This window comes from Eublepharis macularius, chromosome 9 (genome assembly GCF_028583425.1).
Source record: "Eublepharis macularius isolate TG4126 chromosome 9, MPM_Emac_v1.0, whole genome shotgun sequence".
Lineage (NCBI taxonomy): Eukaryota > Metazoa > Chordata > Lepidosauria > Squamata > Eublepharidae > Eublepharis > Eublepharis macularius.
The window spans coordinates 30,235,312-30,250,629 of record NC_072798.1 but is presented as its reverse complement, the minus strand read 5'-3'; the positions used below and the strand labels follow the sequence as shown (position 1 = coordinate 30,250,629).

At 42.1% G+C, this 15,318-nt stretch overlaps 1 protein-coding gene across 1 annotated transcript in view; it reads right to left on the bottom strand.

Annotated features, from left to right (window-relative positions):
• Window positions 1-15,318, bottom strand: part of STAB2 (stabilin 2) — a 119,567-nt gene that overhangs the window by 13,697 nt on the left and 90,552 nt on the right. The window contains exons 56-62 of the mRNA XM_054988859.1: window positions 13,065-13,214; window positions 10,060-10,164; window positions 8,566-8,673; window positions 6,670-6,863; window positions 3,907-4,048; window positions 1,911-2,044; window positions 1,275-1,440 (exon numbers count right to left, since the gene is read on the bottom strand). Of these exons, the coding sequence (XP_054844834.1) occupies window positions 1,275-1,440; window positions 1,911-2,044; window positions 3,907-4,048; window positions 6,670-6,863; window positions 8,566-8,673; window positions 10,060-10,164; window positions 13,065-13,214 (999 nt within the window). The remainder of the gene's footprint in view (window positions 1-1,274; window positions 1,441-1,910; window positions 2,045-3,906; window positions 4,049-6,669; window positions 6,864-8,565; window positions 8,674-10,059; window positions 10,165-13,064; window positions 13,215-15,318) is intronic.

Below are 15,318 nucleotides of genomic sequence, written 5' to 3'. Positions count from 1 at the left end.
ATGCTTAGCAGACAGAAGTTCATGCGTGGCATCTCTGTTTTAAAAGAAACTCCGTTAGACAGGCTGGGAAAGAAATTTGCCTATAAGCCCCAAAGAGCTGCTACCTGAGGAAGATTATGTTAAATTGGGCTGGATGAACCAATGCTCTGGGTCAGTATAAGGGCAGCTTTATATTAACATGTGATGTTTTTAGTTTTACAATCTGATATACCTTCTGATTAATGCAGAGATGTGTGTCTGCATGGTGTTTCTCTCTCTCATGGATTCTGTACATGATCAGTTCAGCATCAGAATGGCTTTATATATTCTTAGGCATACTTGGCAAAGATAAAAATTGATTCCATAGTCTGATGCAATCGTGGAAGCAGGAATGCAAGAGAGATCCAAGCATATTGGAAAGAAGGTTTTATCACAATGTGCATCTTTATTATTAGTGTTGTCAGGGCGAGTCAGATCTCTTCTTGGGAACAGTCAGGGCCAAGGTTTAGTCTGGAGGACCACGGGAAGACCCCTCCCCTGCCCATCCCCAGTGATTCAAACAGATGACCCAGCCTGTTACCCAGAAAAGACATTTCCTATTAGTCGGGAATGAATTTTGACTTTCGAATTGTGGATTTACAATTGGAAGAAAATGTGGAAGGAGATGAAAGGAGGCAGAAAGTAATTAAAATTTTTGAGTTTGAGTTTGGATGTCCTTGGTCATCTGCTAACTAAGCTGGGAAGTGAGGACCATGAGGAATTACATTTGGATGCCTGTGCTCAGATTAGTCAGGAATGTGCTGTCCCAGCAACACTGGAGAAATGAAGAGGCAACTCCCAAATGATATGAAGCCCAGTGCAGTTTATCCTATGGAGTGACTTGGATAAGTGAATCCTAACAGACACTTCAGGTACACCTCATTCGTAGCCATCACCCTTTCCTGTATGGCCACAGCCAGGCACACTCTTGAATGCAGAATGAGACCATGTGAATGTGGCAACGTGTAGAAAGCAATGATACTTGCTCTGTTCATAACATAAGAGGTGGCCTGCTGGGTCAGATCAGCGGTCCATTTAGCCCGGCGTTTGTTTCCACACGGCAGCCAACTTCTTGCCATAAAGGGCTAACAAGCTGGTCCTAGAGGCCAAGACCTTCCCCTGATACTGCCTCCATTTTTTGACAGTTTTAACACTTTAACACAAAATGCAAAACTGGAATAAAGTCCGTTTCCAGGAATACTACTGGAAGTTGGCAGGAAATGAACTGGCCCTGCTTTGCTCAAAAGCACCTTTACCTTTGACTCTGTAGCAGAAGGCATCCCAGGTTTCACTTCGGTTGAGTTTGATTCCATAGTCGACAATCCCAACCAATCCTCCCCCACAGGTAGGGGCCGAGAAGGCCGTTGGATAGCTTACTCTCCCATTCTGCAGCCAGCCAGCTGCACATAAGTGGTACTTGGCCTGTCATGGAAATAAAACAATCATAAAATAAAGGGAAACAGGGAGTGATGTTGGCCCAACGATATGAGAGAGAGAGAGAGACGTTATACAATGTATAAAGAGGGAAGGGGGAAATCATTCCTTGTGCAATGCCTACTGAAGTCTTGCTCTGATGGCTTGAAGAGATGGCCTGATCAGATGAGCTGGCAACCCCCTGCCAAGGAAGCTAGGTCTGAGTGGCATCAAACACTGATGTTGGGGGTGGGGGAGAATCCACAATTGGTGCCTTCAGCTAGCACTGGGACTCAGATCCAATACAGCAGGCGTTGCTCATCTGGCAATTGTCTCCTGTTCCCAGTGTGAGCTGAGTGGGGAATGTGGACCCAGAGCTCTCTAGTTAAAACAGGACACTCTTAACTGCTACACCACACTGGCTCTCTTGCTATATTAACTGCAATGCCTTGTGCACAAGGGAAAATATGTTATGTTACCTTCTGGGCATACAAGAGCTGATTGTATGTAGCTAGTGTTGCTCCTGCATCTGCACAGGTTTTATTTGCCTCATCGAAAGTCAGTTTATATTGTCCTCGTGGAGAACGAATGTGAAAAACTCCAACTGTTGCATCTGCCAGAAAGAATGAGGCAAAAGGGTTAGGGTATTTGCAGCTAGCAAAAACTGATCAGTTTTAAGAAATGACGCAGTGGCCAGATAAGGAAACCAAATTCCATTCTATTAGTTTCTTTTCAACACTCATTTTGCAGGACACCCTGGAAATATTATCCAATATTATCCAAACAAAAATATATCTGTTTTTGGCATTAAAAATTCTGCCCATCTTTGTGGGACCGCCTCTCCCTCTGTATCCCTCGGAGGGCCTTGTATTCTGTAGATAAGCAGCTACTGGTGGTCCCTGGTCTGAGGGACATTTGCCTTGTCTCGATCAGGGCCAGAACTTTTTCAGCTCTGACACTGGCCATGTGGGATGTGTTCCCAATGGAACTCTGGACCCTGCAGGATTTGTAGCAATTCTGCAGTGTCTGTAAGATGGAGATGTTCCACCAGGCCTATGGCTGAAGTGTTGGCAATCTGTCCCTCCTGACTGCCCATGCCCTTTCCATGCCCACTATATCATGCCACCCAGATGTGATTGGCAGATTCATCATACTGTATGATTTTATTACAGCATGCATTGTATGGTTTTATTACAGCCTTTTTGGCTCCTACAGTAGATGCCTTTTAATTACTGGTTTTTATGTGATTTATTCCTGTTTTAAAGTATATTTAATTGTGTATTATTATTACTGTTGTGACCTGCCCTGAGCCTGCTTGCAGGGAGGGTGGAATATAAATGGAATTAAACAAACAAACAAACAAACAAACAAACAAACAAACAAACGATTCTTTGGACCATCTAATTTAGCAATGGCCAACAGGCTGGAAGTGACTGCTGAAACAATCTTAGCTGGCTCCTGATAGCTTTACCAAATTATATTTTTGAGCTTTAAGAAACAGAAGATTTTACACTTAACAGAGTGGCCTTGAAATAGCAGAAGCTGGCTGTTTCCGGTGCAGTCAAGTTTCCATTTCATTTGAGTACTTTTATCATGCCCTTTCTCCAAGGAGTTGAAGAGGGCATCCATTGTTCTCTCCCCCTTCCATTTATCCTCACAACCACCCTGTAAGGTATGTTAGGATAAGACAGAATGACTGGCCCAAGGTTGCCTAGTGGCATCTCTCAAATCCCAGTCCAACACCATGCTGGCTATTAAAGAATTCTGTAAAAAGCTAAGTAAAGGCAGTGCATACTCTATGAAGCCCACATATATCCATTCAAAACTTACTTAATTTTTACTTCATTTATACTGCCTTTCTTCCCCAATGGGGACCCAACTCTCCTCTCCTCCATTTTATCCTCACAAACAGCCCTGTGAGGTAGGTTAGGCTGAGAGGAGTGACTGGCACAAGGTCACCAAGCAAGCTTCCATGGCAGAGCAGGGAATCAAACCCGGATCTGTCAGATCCTAGTCCATTATTTTTTTATTTTCTTTAACTCATATGCAAACATGCATCAGGGAATCTATGTTCCCAGCAACGTCTACATGGGTGTTTCAGGATGTGTGTCTGTCATTCACATGCTTTTGCTGCAGAAATCATTGCCTGTCTTTTAAAATATTAAAACACTCAAAGTCTTGCACACAAGGCATCAATTTACTGGCCAAACATATTTGATAACAGATTACAAGCCCTGTTTTTCAGATTTATTTTTGCCATCTCAGGTCTATCTGAGTGTCCATCACTGTGTGCTTACTCGTTTTCTTTTGATGCTGTAAAGCATCCTACATACCAAGAAGGAAGAAGAAATGTACACACACAGCCCCCACACACTAAGATTGTAGTTCTGAGACGTTCTAAAACATAGAAAGTGATTAGTTTTAGCTGTTCCTTCCAACCCACTGAATCTATATTCACCCTTTTGGAGTACTCACCCTCATAATGGAGATCTACACAGTCAGCATCAGCATGGCATTGTCCATTATCTTGCAAACATCGGTTCACTCGGAGTTGTTTCACTTCACAGTCGATTCCATCACCAATGTAGTTATCCTTGCATTCACATTTGCGCTTATCCTTGGAGGAAGATTTTCATTCCAACTCAATATCCCATATTAACAAGCATACAAATCTCCAGCTGCCATTTGAAATATTCCTTTTCACTTCTAACCCCAGAGCAAACTGGGAAGCCCTTAAAATACAATTACAGCGGGTGCATCCATTGCATTCTCTCTATTAGCAAGCATATCCTGCCATATGTTGCCATGAGTCTAGCCTGAGAGGGTAAGGGTGTGCACTGAAATTTTGGAAAGATGGAACTCTATATTGTTCAAGCTGCTAGGAGGAAATGTCTGCTTGGGACTGCTGAAAAAACTAAATCAACAGGAATGGACTTCTCATATCAAAGTAGGGAACAGTGGTGGTGGTACAGAAAGTATAGGAAGGGGTATGGAGGGTATGTGTGGACCAACAGTTATGAGGCTGAAGAGATAACGCATGGGCTATGTAAATGCCTTAGCACTGTTATTATCAATTCAAGGAGGAAATGGAAATGTTTGTGGGTAGGGTAGGGTGTGCACTTTGGGTTCCTGATTCAGGAAAAAACCCTGAATCGGGCTCGATTCATAACGATTTGGTATTTCCGAATCAGGGCCAGTATGATGGCCCTGATTCGGAAATACTGAATCAAAGCTTCCCGAAGCAATATGGGTCGCTTCAGGTTGCTTCAGGGCCTATTTAAAGTGCTCCCTCCCACATCACACCACTTACCTGGGACATCCTGGCGGTGGTGGTGCAGGCAGCAGAGGCTGTGGCTGCAGCCTTCCCCATAGTGGAGGTGACAGCTGCAGCCTTCCCCACCGCCTAGCTGGCCACTGCGGAGGCAGAAGTGGTGGCGTGGGTGGCGGACACACCAGCTGCGGCCTTCCCTGCTGCCCTGCTGGCCGCTGCAGTGGTGCGTGTGGTGGAGGCACCGGCTGTGACCTTCCCTGCCACCCAGCTGGCCGCTGTGCAGGTGGAAGTGGCAGCGTGGGTGGTGGAGGTGCCAGTTCAGGCCTTCCTTGCCTCCCTGCTGGCCACAACCACAATGGAGGTGCCTGCTGTGGCCTTCCCTGCCACCCTGCTGGTCTCTGCGAAGGCGGAGGAAGTGGCACGGGCAGTGGGAGAGCCAACTCCTGCCTTCAGGATAGGTAAGTGGAGTTGGGGGAAGGGGGGCTTAATGGGGGGTGGGGGGCTTGGTGAAAGTTTCCCCCCTCACTTTGGTACGCTCCGAGTAATTACGAAGCATACTGAAGCGATTCCAATAACCTGAATCCAAAGCGGCTTGCCACTTCGGGTGTTGGGTTATTCTGAATCGTTGTCCTGCTTCAGCTACACCTGAAGCTGGAAAACCAAATCTTTCGCTGGTGCACAACCCCTAGTTTCTTCACATTATCCAATTTTTCAAAATATTGTTTATTCATCTAAAATACTTATACCTCAGCTTGTATCCTTAGAGTTCTTTCTAAACAACAGTGTAAGGAACTTTTAGTGGTGGTTCCACCTGATGGCGTTTTTGCGTTGCTGACGGATTTTTCTTCCATAACAAAGTGCATGCGCAATTGAAGCAAGGGTTAACATAGCATAATATTCCTCTTAAAATTCTAACAAAGCCTGTCTCAAAGGGGAAGAGCCATCTATTTGTCTCCTCAGATGTAAATCTCTTTCAGCAAAAGGTGCCTTTCCCTCTTCCTTTGTTTTTGGCCTAATTAATTAATTCCTCTTTTCTTTTGGCTAGTGAGCTGTCTTTCATCAGCATTCATGAATAAATGGGGGGGGGAACGCTTAAGTGCTTCTTTTCACATCGTAGTGAGCCATATTACTGCTCATATTTTTAATTCTATTGTTTATGTGATTAAAAATAATTGCTGTTGTTTCATTAAACAAGATGAGTAACTTAGCTTTCTAAAATGTGAAAACAAAAACTACTCAGCCCTTTCCTTCTCTCAACAAGATGTAATAAAAAAGCATGAATGTTATGGGAGAAACTATCACCAGTGAGAGAATAGCAAATAACCAATGCTGGAAGGAGAAGGATGAATTTTAAAGGTAGTTTCAATAGCACTTTGACAGTCCAGATGGGACTTACCGGCACTATAATTGCATTTTATTAAAAAATTGTCACTGATCATATTTGGGGGGGGGGGTGGAATCTAGAATGCATCAGGATTACCATGGTATTATCTAGATTGTCTGTAAAAATGAGTGAAAAATTTGCATAGCAAACAGAATGGAACCAGCTTCGGAGGGCAGGGAAGAAAGTTGTATAGATTATATTGTTTCTTCAGCAAATGGAACCGAACCTACATGTTCAAACCAGTCTACCACACAATTCTCCTTCAACCCAAACAGGCTTACAGCGTAAGTTGCTCCAGTCTAAGCTCAATAAAATCAATAAAACTGATTTGCTTACATCTGCATCGCTATTACTGGGCCTGGCATCAGTATGCACAAGTGCAAGCACAGAGACAGTGATTTCCTGTTCATAGAACAAAAAGGCTATCTGTGCTGATCAATATAGGTAGTGGTAGAGGGGATACTCTTCTCCTTTCCTAGAACACTTCCTAGACTCCCCCTTTGATACAAGAATTCTCAAATGCAGACAGGCATCATCTGGAAGAGGTTCCTGCACTGAAGGGGCTACAGCCAGGAACACTTACAGGGCCTGTCGTTGTACATATCGCATGTTCATGACAACCACCATTGAGCCCATCTGTACAAGGGTTGATAGCTGTGCAGATGTGGCCATCTCCTTTGTATCCTCTCTGACACGTGCAATTGACTTTCACGCCAGATTGTGTACATCTTGCATTCTTATGGCAGCCACCATTGAATATCATACAAAGATTCATAGCTATGAAGGAAAAATAAAGCAAAACCATAAATAAATGATGTCACCTTGGCATGCTCTTCATATGAAAGCCTAACAATTCTTTATATATAAAGGTACTACAAAATGAGACATCAAGACCATCATCTAAGAGAACCTGTGACTTGATCAGCATTTGCAATAGTCACACTACAAACTATTCTGCTTGGCAAAGGTTTTTTTGACTAAGGAAAATAGAGTCCCCTCTACAAAATTAACCAATCAACCAATAATTATTCAATTTCAAAGTGCTGACATTGATGAAGCACCTGTGAAATTGTAATGCATGAGAAAATGGTGGTAACTGGCAGATAAATTGTGTTCCCCTGAGGAAGCACAGTGTGAAGTCAGCACATGTGAAATGGAAACGGCCGATTGACCGTAGGGCAAAGACATCTGGAAGCAGACACCAGCTGAAGGACACAACACCACCTGCCGTCTATTTTGCACTTTCTGCATTTAATTGACTGTTCATTGACTGTATACACTTGCAGATAAAAGTGGTTGGTTACTGTATCTGTCAGAGGCTGTATGAATATTGCATACTTATTTATGAATCAGATATTTATGAATTTATATAAACCAGCTGTGATTTATGCATTGCATGCACTTTGAAATTGAATAATTTTGGTTGATTGGTTAATTTTGTAGAGGGGACTCTATTTTCCTTAGCTGACTGTACATCCCCTAGATTTGGTCTTTTCGCTTTGTCTTAAAGGTTTTTTTGACTACAAAAACAGACAACAGTGCAAATATCTTCTTTAGCAGTTTGGGATGTTACTGCCAGGCATAATTTACACTGCAACCCTAAAGGCTGCCACTGCCCAGATTTTCCATAGTCACCTAGTGAGATATGAATACTGCACCTTAGCACAGACCTTATAGGCATCTAACGGAAAATTGTGCTTTCTCTGTGCTATGCATTTGTGATGGCCTATTCTATTGCATCATCTTTTTTAAAAAAACAGGGACAACGTAGAAGAGCTTTGAGGATCACAAACTTAAACACAAGGCTAGATTGGAAAGGTCAGAGCTAAAGTAGACATCTGGAGTCAGCTGGATATGCTAGGTGAATTATCACATAACTGCCAGAAGTGTTTGCAAAGAAAGAACCCATGACTGTCGCCCCAAAGCAGAGATGTGTGAGAGTAACAGAGGGCTGTTTGATGATTTCCTAAACAAACAAAAATGAGAAGCAAAAAACCTTAGGCTGATGCTTGGAAACCATAGTTTGGTATGATTTGAACATTTCTTGGTTTTTTTAAAAATCATGTTCCTTTGGGGTAAAGGGACCTCTGTTGTTGTTTTAACTGGCACACTTGAACAAGATACAGCAAGATCCTTTGTCCTTGGGGAAGGCAGTTACATTCAAGTGTCAGCCTGAGTCTTTGCCTGTCCCTGTCTTTTGCCTTGAAGATCCTCTCTCTCCCCCACTACAAGACAAATGATCATGGCTGTCAAATCTGACAGGTGGGTAAGAGGCTGCCTTGGACTAAACACTGTCTTGAAAAATGTCCAGAATTCCAGATCTGACTGTTAGTGTGCCTCATGCGGATAAAAAGGTGTGGGTCCATCCTCAACCCCTTTTGTATTCCTAGAAAAGGAGGTCCATAAAAAGAACCTTATGTTCCACATTTCATTCCCAGAGATTCCTCCCCCCACCCCCAATTGTCTGTACAGGATTTACCTGTACAAGTGATTCCATCTCCAACATAATATAGTTTACACTGGCAGATGTTTTGAGGCTTGCACGCAGCATTAACGGAACAGCTAGGGGAACACACCGGCATCACATCTGAGAAAAAAATCAACACAATCATTTGTCCATTTGGCAACATCTCAAGATGGAGAGACAGTTCTATACAAAAAAAATCTAAGGCATAACCTGCATTGCCCAAGATTACATCCCTGTACATTCAATCAGATTCAGTGCTTCTCATATGCACAATATAGATATTACTTTTGTCTTTATTATGAGTAATTGGTGTACTCATTTTATTTGACCCTATTTGCTGCATAGGCAGCGAAGGGCACGGGTGCAATTTCATAGCTTTGATGTCACTTTAACACAGAAAACTATTCCAAAAGGGTATGCATGTAATGGTGGGAGGAAATCCTATATATAAGCAAAGTACAAACAGAAATCAATCTGTTAATTAAAGATTTCATTAACAAAAACCGTCTGATCCACTTTTGCTCAAAGTTATAATAGATCACTTAAAGGCTTTATATTCTAGAATCAAGCTCTTATGATGTTACTGCTGTTTATCATTTACAGAGTACAATAAAAACTTTGTCATTCAGCATTTGATTATGCACAGTGGTCAGTTAACCAGCATTATCTAGAGGGCAAGCTTCCCTCGCTGCCACCATACCACTGTGGTCATACTCATGCCCCACTCCCACCTCTCCAGGAGCTCAGCTTGTTTGCCTGCTGTATAGGATGGCTCAATGGCTTAGTGGGAAGGGTCCTGCCTTGGTGGGAAGGGTACTGAGAGAAGTGGCTTACCCTAGACCATCTGCTAAGCTCATGATTAAATTCCAACTAGCAGAATGCTGATTTGCAACCAAACCACTTAACCACTATGCAACAAAAGCTTTCCACTGATCGTTGGGCAAGGGGTCAAGGTGGCTGACCAAGGCTTGAGCAGCAGGTGACAGATAATTAACACCCAGCAAACAATCACATGGCAGCAAGGGTGTGTGTGACAGCTAGCACTCCATTTACCCTCACCTTGATATAATCCAGAATAGTTATCTGCCAACTGCCTGCCTAAAAAGGACAGATTTGCACTTTTTTGGGGAAAGAAATTAACATAGGAGCCCCCCGCCCCACATCCTCAAGGAGGGCAATTTCTAAAGCTGGGGGCACCACAATGAGTGGGTCCAAGTGGTAGCTGAACATACAACTTGGAGGCAGAGCTCAAGCAGGCAGCAGCACTGGGAGGATCTGAGATTGCAACAGTAAATGGTTCGCTCATGAGCTGACTCCTCAAAAGCTCAAACCCTACCACAAATTTTGTTAGTCTTATAGGTGCTGCTGGACTCTTGGTCTTTTCTGAATAGTAAAGAGAATCTTCAATTTATTTTACTAAGGCAATTAGTCATAATAACCTGTATATGGCAAAGATGAAAACTGCTCTCTAGGTTTCAAGTCATTGCTACAGCGATATCGACTGACCTAATTTGGTCTCGCACAGCTTTCCTGTCCATCCAGTTTCACAGACACACAGTCCTGATCCCGAAATTCCTTCATCGCACTCGCCATGCACTGTGCACTGACAGACTGCAAACAGAATGTTGTTTGATTGTTAGGAGAATAATCATTACTTATTCACTTAAAACATTTATATCCTGCTTCACAGCAATGCTCTTGAAGCAGCTTCTGCAGAAGAACCGAAATGATAAACAGCATTATAAATATGAAAAAACAGACCTACTGAAAATCAGAACCAGCCCACAGAAGTTATTAAAAGCACCTTAAAAAACCCTTTCCTGAACTTACTGAAATATACTGCCTTTAAATCACACCAGCAAGTAACTACGGTGCAACATTTTTCACTAACAGAAGCTTCCAAGCTGTTGTTAAAGGCTGACCCATAGAGCACATTACAGTAATATGACATAGGGGGTGCAATCAGAACACACATATATTATGGCCAGTAGAGATGGGCACAAAACGGAACACGAACCAAAAATAACTACGAACCGGCCTGGTTCGTGGTTCGTGAACCAGCGGTTCATTGAAGCGCGTTTCCACGAACTTCTGAACTGATTTGCTGGTTTGTTTGGTTCGTTAATGCCCCTTTCTGTGCCACTGCAAAGCGGCATGGAAAGGGGCATTTAAACCTGCCAATCAGCTGCTTGTTGGGGAGATCCCCGACAAGCAGCTGATCATTTAAACAGCAGGGCTTGGCTGCTCAGCCAGGAGTTCCCGGCTGGCCAGCCAAGCCCCACCTGCAGTTTAAATGGCCATTTCTCCGCTGCTCTGAGTGGTGGGGAAATGCCCATTTAAACTGCAGGTGGGGCTTGGCTGGCTGGCTGGGAGTTCCCAGGAGGGTGGGCTCTATGTCATTATATCCCAGTGAGGTTCCTTCCTCTTGTAACTGCTCCTTCCCCAGGCTCTACCTCCAAGTCACCAGGAATTTCCTAACCCAGAGTTGGCAACCATAAATACAGCACTGCTGCCATATTAGGAATTTTCTCCTGAAGGGGAAGTGCAGCTTTATCTAGAACAGGCTGATTCCTGAAACCTGACTCCTTCTGGGTTCTTTTACTGACCAGTAGTGCCGTAAGACTTATCTGAATGAGCTTCAGTTTATTGACCCATATCCAGCCCATTGCCAACTTCATTCAGAATATTCATTCAGAATATTCACTGACCTACCAAATGAAAAGGGGAAAAAGAGCTAACTGCATAGTGATAACACCTCTTTCATTAAGAAAAACTCCGAAATTTAGAAATTGCTGTATGAAATTAAGAAGAAAAGAAAAAAAGAAAAAACCCTAAATTACACTACAAGTTGAGTTCCGATTTTCTCCACAAGTATATATCATTTCTAGAGTCCCACTTATTCTAAGTTAGTCACAAACCCCTCTTTTTTCTATTGTTCATGTTTCTTAATCCATACATCCAGATGTCAACAAATCCTTGTTATCCATTTCATGCAAAAAGTCTATTAAAGGTTTCCATTCAGTCAAGAAGTTAACTAATGTCCTTTCTCCAATTAATGCAGTAAGATTTGCCATTAACGCAAACTCCAAAACTTTTGTCAACCTTTCCTCCACTGTAGGCAATGTTGTAGTTTTCCACTTTTGTGCATAAAGTACTCTTTTCTTCTTAATTTTATAGATATATGTATTGTTAGTGTGTCATGTTTAGAACTGTGTTTTTTTCTTATTCTCTATGTTTATTATGTTATGGTGTATAGTTTATAGTTTAAATAAAGAAAAGAAATTGCTGTATGAACAGTTAATTCCAATGAAGACATTACTTCACTGTCCCTAACTTTAGGAATTTTTTTTTTAAAAAAATACTTTTTATTTTATTGATAAAATTAAAAGCCCCCCAAAAAAGAACAGAGAAAAGAGAAAGAAAAGAAGGAATAAAAAAGAGAGAGAAAAGGAGAAAAAGAGAACAAAAATTAAAGAAAAAAACATAGAACAATAATACGTATTTCATTTTCCATTTATCTCTACAAACACCTATCATACCTTTACAAACATTGTAGTTCTGATACCTCCAGAATTTATCCTTTCAATACTGCCCCCCTTCTATTTATTTTTCACAAATTTATCTTCTTAGAAATCAAATCCACAAATCATCAATTCGTTTTTTCTCATCTCATGTACAAAGTAAATAAGGGGTTTCCAATTAGCCATAAAGGTATTTATCTCTGATCAGGATTGTAAGTTTTGCCATCTCCGCTAACTCCATCATTTTCACAAACTGAGACTGACTGAGACTTGTGGCCTCTTTAAGAAAGTTAATAGAAGCCTTAGTAATACATATTTATACACAGGCCTATGCAACTTGTTGTGACCCATAGATATAACCCATAAAGATGGTACTACACATATGAAACAGGTAAATACAAAAGGTGACATATACCACTAATACAATGAAACGGGAAAATCCAGAAGTGAAACTCCACTCCCACCCCCAATTTTATTGTAAAATGATACCAAACCATTTTATGTATCTTGAATGTGCTGTTCTTCTATAAAACAGTTTCAGTCCTTAAAACTTTAAACATCTCAGAGAATTTTTACGGTTCTTACTCCAGTGACATGAAACCACCTTATAGTGAGTTACACTATCAGTTCACTTGACTGCATATGATCCACCTTTAATGAGAAGAGGCTCTTCAAGGTCTTTCTCAATACTGCTATGACAGATTCTTCTTGAATTGTAGATGCCAGGGATACAAAATGCGTACTTTACAACTGAGCTATGATGTTTCCCTAAAGGCAAGCCGCTTTCCAATAATCTCCTGGGTTTGGTGGCATAAAACTGGTAGCAAAACTGAGAAGTTAAACTGAACTCCTTGTGGGTTAGTATACATTTGTAGTGGGCTGTGTTGGCCTTGATGGGCCATACATTGTTCAGTGTACAGGCAAATCACTTAGGTTAAAGAAGAGTCATAGCACCATAACTTAACAATAGGACAACCGCAGGAAACCTACATCTGCAATCTGAGCCGTATCGTCCAGGCAGACAGAGCTCACATGAAGTCCCATTGAAACCACCATAACACGTGCATTGTCCTGTGCCAGAATACCCTTCATCACATGACCCACGGTTGTTACACGGAGCTTCTGGCCCTCCTGGGCAGGCTGGAAAACAGGGAGCAGCAGAAAGTCAAAGATTTTCAAGCATGGTCTCCAAGATGGAGATTTTATTTAATGTAATAAATAGTTCAGCAAACCTAAGACCCATAGAGAAGAGATGATAAACTTATGCACTCAGGCCATGATGTTCAAGGTTCCTGCGAGTATCATCTTTCATGAGCAGACTTGGAATTTTAAGACCAAATTCTTGGTGCTTCCCCTTTCCTAAGGTCTTTTCATATTTCAAAATTAGAGAATCACAGACAAACAAAGCTTATTACCAGAGGTAATAGGGTGCTAATTAGGATAGTATGAACAATTATACCTCTATATTGTTTTCAGCACTGGGGAAAAACGATTATTGACTGTTTCTCCCCAACTCTAATCTACCTAACTAAACAAATGAGAGAGAGAGAGAGAGAGAGAGAGAGAGAGGAGAGAGAGAGAGACTTTGTGAGATGTATTTGATGGTGGGCTTTAATCCATGACAACTTACCCATGATAAACTGTTAAGTATTGCTACTGGACTCTTTTTGGTGCAACAGACTATCATGATTAAACCTCTGGAATTTGTTATCATGGAAGCTGATTAATAGCCAGTTTGATCAGGCAGAAGTTTCTTCCCAATGCCAGATCCATTATTATGTGCTCTGACTCTGCCTTGTATATAAGACAGAGATTTCTTATAAAACCACATGTACTTCTGAGACACTCACAACTGACGCGGTTTCAGAATTCCTGAGTTCTCTGCAGAAAACACAGGAATCTGTTCAGAGAGGAGAAAGAGAGTCTTCTTGAGTTAAGTGGGATATAAATATTGTAAACAAATAATGTATCTACCAGGTGAATGTGATTAATAAGCATGCGGTGGTGGTGAAGAGTGCGTCAAGTCATAGCTGATTTATGGTGACCCCCTGCTGCAGTTTTCAAGGCAAGAGATTAACAGGGGTCATTGCCATTGCCTGCCTCTGCAACCCTGGTCTTTGTTGGAAGTCTCCTATCCAATTACTAACAAAGGCCAACCTTGGTTGTTGTGGGTTTTCCGGGCTGTATTGCCGTGGTCTTGGCATTGTAGTTCCTGACGTTTCGCCAGGAACATTAGTTAAAACATTAGTGGATCGTGCAAGACGGATATGTGAGCCGCAGTTTCTCAATGAGGAAATTAATCATCTAAACCACTCACTTCAGGCAAATGGCTACTCCAGAAATGAAATCCGAAGAGCAATCAAACCCAGGATGAACCAAACAACCAAGGAAAAACAGTCTCCTACAGGAAAAGTGTTTTTGCCATATATCAAAGGAATTACTGATCAGATGGGAAAGCTTATGAAAAAGCATAACCTTCAAGCAGTATTCAGACCCACCCGAAAAATACAACAGATGCTACGATCAGCAAAAGACAGTAGAGACCCCCTCACCTCTGCAGGCGTATACCGTATACCCTGCAGCTGTGGACAAGTTTACATCGGGACCACAAAGCGTAGCATCCAGACAAGAATAAAAGAACATGAAAGACACTGCAGACTTGGACAACCTGAAAAATCAGCAGTGGCTGAACATAGCCTAACTCAAACAGGGCACAGTATCTTATTCCAGGACACCAAAATACTGGACAACACTTCCAACTACTTTGTCAGACTGCACAGGGAAGCCATTGAAATTCACAAGCATAAGCAAAACTTCAACAGGAAAGAAGAAACCTTAAGAATGAACAGAGCATGGTTTCCAGTTCTGAAAAACACCAGGCTAACAAAACATTCTATCCCCGACAATAGCCCTGCAGAGAAGATTAGCACATCAAGTACCAATCCATATGCAAAAGAACCTCCTCAGGATACAGTGAAGCCTTCCGCCATTAGCATTCCACACCCTGGGAAACTCTTACAGGATGACTCAGCTCAACCCCACCCCTCCTGAGTAGATACAATGACCTACATCTTTTCCACACTGTGACACTGAGAGATCTCTGTCTTTTGGTGCTACGCCTCTGAAGATGCCAGCCACAGCTGCTGGCGAAACGTCAGGAACTACAATGCCAAGACCATGGCAATACAGCCCGGAAAACCCACAACAACCATCGTTCTCCGGCCGTGAAAGCCTTCGACAATAC